Source organism: Phalaenopsis equestris, unplaced genomic scaffold, assembly GCF_001263595.1.
Source record: "Phalaenopsis equestris unplaced genomic scaffold, ASM126359v1 Scaffold000038, whole genome shotgun sequence".
Taxonomy (NCBI): domain Eukaryota; kingdom Viridiplantae; phylum Streptophyta; class Magnoliopsida; order Asparagales; family Orchidaceae; genus Phalaenopsis; species Phalaenopsis equestris.
In genome coordinates this window covers 144,562-150,233 of record NW_018164480.1, presented here as the reverse complement: position 1 = coordinate 150,233, position 5,672 = coordinate 144,562, and the positions used below count along the sequence as shown (strand labels likewise).

The 5,672-nt window shown below is 34.9% G+C and overlaps 1 protein-coding gene across 1 annotated transcript; it reads left to right on the top strand.

Moving 5' to 3' along the window:
* Positions 1–2,441: 2,441 nt before the first annotated feature.
* On the top strand, positions 2,442–4,186 carry LOC110019014 (E3 ubiquitin-protein ligase Os04g0590900-like). The gene is given in 2 exon segments (XM_020716531.1): positions 2,442–3,199; positions 3,201–4,186. Coding segments are annotated over 2 exon segments (1,050 nt in total). The 5' UTR covers positions 2,442–2,846; the 3' UTR covers positions 3,898–4,186.
* Positions 4,187–5,672: the final 1,486 nt, after the last annotated feature.

Genomic DNA, 5,672 nt, shown 5'->3' with positions numbered 1-5,672 from the left:
GCATCCCCGCGTCGGGGCCCCAATCGCCCAACTCCCAGAGTGGTCTTCGCCCAGTGTGGGCGACCTTCACCCAACAGTGGGTGCCTCTGAGCCCACCTCTTGGATTCCAGACCTTTACCGACCGATGTGGTTGGTTCAAGATTTGGCTTAAAAATCATTATTTCAAGGGGCGAAGTTATCAGTTTCTGCACGCATGTTTTCTTCGAAAAATTCCCGACAAAGGAAAAAAGTGTCGGCGAGGTGGATTTTGAAATACTTTTGTCTTGTCAAATCAGTGGGAGGATTTGGAGTGCAGTCTGGTAAGTTTCTTTGACTGTAAAGAGGAAATCTAAGTGTATTCTCTATTAAACTTTCTAAATTTAAATTGAAAATTTATTGGTGACGTGGCTTCATGGTTTTTTTTCTGTTCCTGAGTTTTTTAACATTAAATTATTGTGTACATTTCTGAATTGTTTTTATTGCACCTCTGTTCGTAATTTTTATTCCAACTTTTTTAATATGTTTGATTCTAATCCATGTTGCTTAGATTAAAATTAAATCTATGCCTGCTAAGTATAAAGGGATTGTTTCATTCCCAACATAAATAAACACAATTATATCAATCAAAGTAACATATTAATCAAACTTAATAAGCTATCTTGTGGTCGAACCCAAATCATCAAGCAATTTTACATATAAATCTTAAAGTATTTCAATATTAAAGCTAGATACAATCTTATTTGACTTAGAGATCTTCTCAAGAAAAAAAATCTAATGATAACAAGAGCGACTAGATCCAATTCCAATTGGACCTAAATCAAGCTCTTTAAAGTATACTTTAAGTTATAAGAGATCAGTTGTGGAATCCACTACTATTTGTTCTTTAATCATATATATAATCAAAACAAATATTTAGAGAAGATAAATGTAACAAGTACAAGATCACTTAATTTTGATATCATTAAGATATTAAAAATTGAAAATATTATAGATTTAATGAGAACAAACTGAGTCTACTAATAGCTAGTTTTGAATTATCGTTGAAATAACCAAGAATGATTCTCTATAAGAATCTATAAAAAGGCCCGACTCCCACACATTTACAAGAAGAGAGGGTTGTTGACCAAAGATGATGCCACAAAAAAATTCAAAAAAAGGGAGTCTAGACTAGAGAGCTACGATAATATGTATGATCTTTAATGATAAAATCAATGTTCATTGTTGCAAACAAAATAAACACCATAAAAATTACTCAACCCCCACAATCACTAATAAGACAATTGCTCAATAGTATCTCCACTACACATGCACATTATTGTTGATAAGGCAAGCATTCACCATCAACATTAACATCATTACTAGTCATGGCCAACAAGTAAATGACCGCCATTGACACCAACACAACACTTATCATCACTAATAAGGCTAATGCCTATTATTGGCATTAATACTAGTGCTTACTACTACTACCGAGTACGACTACTGTTAATGATTTCAATACAAACACTATTATCGTGCGCCATCTTTATTTATATCATTATTTTCTTTTTCATTTGTTAATCTCTGGTTATATAAATAGAATGACCAATTAAATCATCAATCATCACTTAGTAAAAACTCTAACACCTCAAGACTCATCCTATTTCTACTATAAAAGTCTTATTCCATAGTTCACATCTATTATATTTTATTAATATCTTCTTTAATTATGAAGAGGATTGTCAATAAATTATAATTTTTGGCACATAGTGGCATAACATTTTAATGGTCTCATATTTCTTGGTTTTCTCTATTTTTAAATTTTTCATGAAAGAAAAAAAAAATTCTTCAATAAAGTATGCGCTATTCTCAAGTACTTATTTGTCAATATTAAACAAATCTTTATATATTATAAGATGATAAACTCTTCCTTCTTCTACGCCCTCCGAATGTTAACATATGCAATTATTCATTCATAACTATATCACAATGAAATGTTAAATAGATGAAATATAACTCATATCAAGCTTAAAACAAACTATGTGAGATACATTTGATCAGTTTATCACCAACATATCTTTAGCATCCACTAACATACTAAAGTAGGCATACATATAAATTACTATAATTAAATAAGTCAAACATAAAGTATTATTATATTCTAGTAAGTTAAATATAAATCTTCTATCCATTACATATATCCAATCTAATCAATAAATAAATAATCTAAGAAAAATAGCACATTATCATATTCTGTTTTTCCCCATAATAATCATTGTCATCTAAAACATGCTAATAATGCAATAGTAATATAAATTGACGATAGTTCCGACATGATCACAGTTTTTTTGTGGCAAACATATAAATGACCATGTTATGTCTAGCACAATCATAAATATGTTAGTGATAAATATTAATAGCCCCAACAATTAAACTTTAACTATATCCCTTCCAAATAATAAAACTAATTTCGATAACTCAATTTAGAAAAACTCTTAATTCCCCCCATTAATAGAGGCTCGTGCCAACAGGCATCTTAGTACATACACCACAAATCAAATCAAGATAACCTGCCAACTCAAGCTCAAATAACCCGAATTACATACAAACCAATGCAAAAGTACCGAAGGCCCCAAACCAGTCTTCTTTCTCACTTTGCTTTTCTCCCAAGCTCCAAGATTCTCTTCCATCTCCAGTCCAAACAACACATCAATCATCCCAATCATCCCAATTCCCAATAAAGAGCCACACAAATCCTCCCATTTCCCAATAAAGAGCTCCTCAAATGCTCCCACCCTCCCCCCAATCATTTCCCCCACTGAACTAAAAAAAAATCAATCCATGAAATACAAATCTCTTACCTTCTAACCACCTCCCTCTCTCCTTCCATGGCAGCAATCGATAACCAGCAGAACTGGCTTCCCTACGACGGCAGCATAGACAAAGACTGCTCCCAAGGCTTTTGCAGCATATACTGCCCTCAATGGTGTTACGTTCTCTTCTCTCCTCCCCCTCCTCTCTCCCTCGCCGGCGCCGACTACGAATCCGGCACCACCTTCTCTCCTCTCGTCATCGCCATCATCGCCATCCTCGCAAGCGCTCTTCTTTTAGTCAGCTACTACACCTTGGTCTCCAGGAACTGCGCTTCCCTCTCCTTTAGCTGCCCTCCCACCCACTTCGAAGAAGAGGTCGCCGGCGGTGGTGGCTCCGCCACGGGCTCCGTCCGGCATGAGGAGGGGCACGCGGCGCCGTCGGCATGAGGAGTGGCACGCGTCGCCGTCAAACGGATTAGAAGAGGGGCTGATCAACAAGATCACAGTTTTAAGATATAAGAGAGAGGAGGGCATCGTAGATGGAACAGAGTGCTCTGTTTGCCTTGGGGAATTTAAGGAAGCAGAAAGCCTCCGGCTTCTTCCAAAATGTAGTCATGCCTTCCACTTGCAGTGTATTGACACCTGGCTCAAGTCTCATGCTAATTGTCCTCTCTGCCGAGCAAACATAGTGCTGGAGCCAGATGAACATGAGGAAGAGATGGTCGTGAACATAGAAGATGCCGAAAGTGGAGAAGAAGAAGAAGAAGAGGAGGAAGGAGGAGGAGGAAATCATGGAACTGGTGCGGTAGAAATTGGGGAAGAAGATGCACAGTACGTGAGGCGGTGCATGTCTATGGGATCAGCAGAGGCTTATCGCGGGCTGGTTTCGATAGCAGATGTGTTGCAGATGAGCATGGAGGAAGAGTACATGGTGGCGAAAAACTGTGGTCTTGTTGGAGAAGGTGGGATTTGGCGGCGGAGTGAAAGAGAGCAGAGCACCGGAAATGGAAGAAACAGGGGATTGAATTGTGTTATGAGGACTGTGCATATGAAGAGATCTGTTTCAAGTGGGAGATTTTTCTTTGGCGGACAAAGAAGTGGAAGAGCTTTTCTTCTTCCAGTTTGAAAAAAAGTTAAATGATTCAGTATTTTTTTGGAGATTGATTTGAGGTTTTTGATCAGACACGGTAAAGAAAGGTTTCATCTTTTTCTTCTTCTTCTTCTTTTGTGTGTTATAGGATCTGTATATTGGAAGATTTGGTCAGTAAATCTGTAAAGAAATGGAGAAACTTCGCTAAAATCTGTGTTTGCTATTGTTTTCTTCTATTTTAATGGTTTTTCCTTCTTTCATGGCGGGTTTGGTCACCGGAGTTTTTTAATGAAAATTGAAAAATGCAGCAATTTGCTCATCAAATCGACCTTCCCTTTGTAGTTGGTTCTGTAAATATAAAAAAAATGCTGCAGTCATGATGCTACTTCTGTTGTAGCTTTTTTTAATTGGTATTGATGCCTACATGTGTTAGTTCATAATTGCATATCAGTGGATGATATATATATATAGAAAACTTGCTGTTGTACCGCAATAGATTAGTATTTTAACATTGTAGGAGCCTCCAATATACATACAAGTGCTAATAAAACGAAAAGAAAAAAAAAATCATGGGATTTGCCTACTCAAAATAGTGCACTACATATTTCATGTTATATAGTTCCACTCCACTCTAAATAGAGAAAATAAGTATACAGAGTTTTAATAAGCAACAAAGATTAAGCAACAATTGTTTGAGAATAATAACTGAGCTACAACAATCATTACTAATAATCGTTGAGAATCCCCGATGATTGTCAGCTTACAATTCTCGTTAAAAGTTTGTACTTGGCTCATAATTTTTTTCTTTTTTGTTTATGTTGTGAATGAGAACTTATTTATAGAGTTTTGATAGGGATACTTTGGTTAATTTAGCTAAAATTCTATTACACTCCAACGAATAGTCTGTGCTTAATTTTTTTTTTATCACAGATTATTCTTTTAGAATCGAAGTTCCTTAATGACCTCAAAGTTGAATGATCTTACGGTTCTTGGATTTTACTTAACAAGTCACTCGATTTGGAGATCATTTGAAATTTCAATTAATGCTTCAAAGCTTCTAATCATACTTGAAATGCTTAATCTGAGCTTATCTGAGATTAGAACGAATCGCTTTCAGTATTATGGAGTTTGTATTGTCAAGATGATCAGTTTTGTTTTTAAGATGTTGAAATCAAAACTCGGATTATCATCAATTTGAATGTAAGATTATACCGATATGTTTGCAAGCACACAAGTTTGCATCCATGCTCACAAGCTAGCATGCATCCACAATGTGCTCATACCCAGTGATGATTGTTATAGTAATTTTAACTTTTATAAAGTATTTATGAAAATATCTTGATTCATTGAATCATGAGCAAATGAAATATTAAATGCTTTAATATAAATGAAGATATATATTTATTTTTAATATTATTTTTATTTTTTTTTAATAAATTCATTTAATTAAAGTAAACAAAAAAAAAGCTCCAAATTTTCAAAAAGAAAAAAATAATTTTTCATTATCTTGTATAAGCCATCTGTAATTACATCTTGGTACACACCAGTCTTTCTTTATATAAAAATTTGAAATCGTCTTGGAGATACTTTGTGCACCACTCTTCCAAGCCAATTGCTCCTCTACTAAGGGTAGAAGCATTGACAAATTTGAGAGTAATTTTAGTAATTTTTATAACTTATTATCCTTCATCTAATATTCTAACGTCTCATAAAATTTCATTGAATAGTAGTCTTGTACAAGCCGTCCCATCTTTGTGGGATAAAGGCTTATTGTTGTTGTAGTAATCTTGCACAAAAGTTCTAAAAAAATA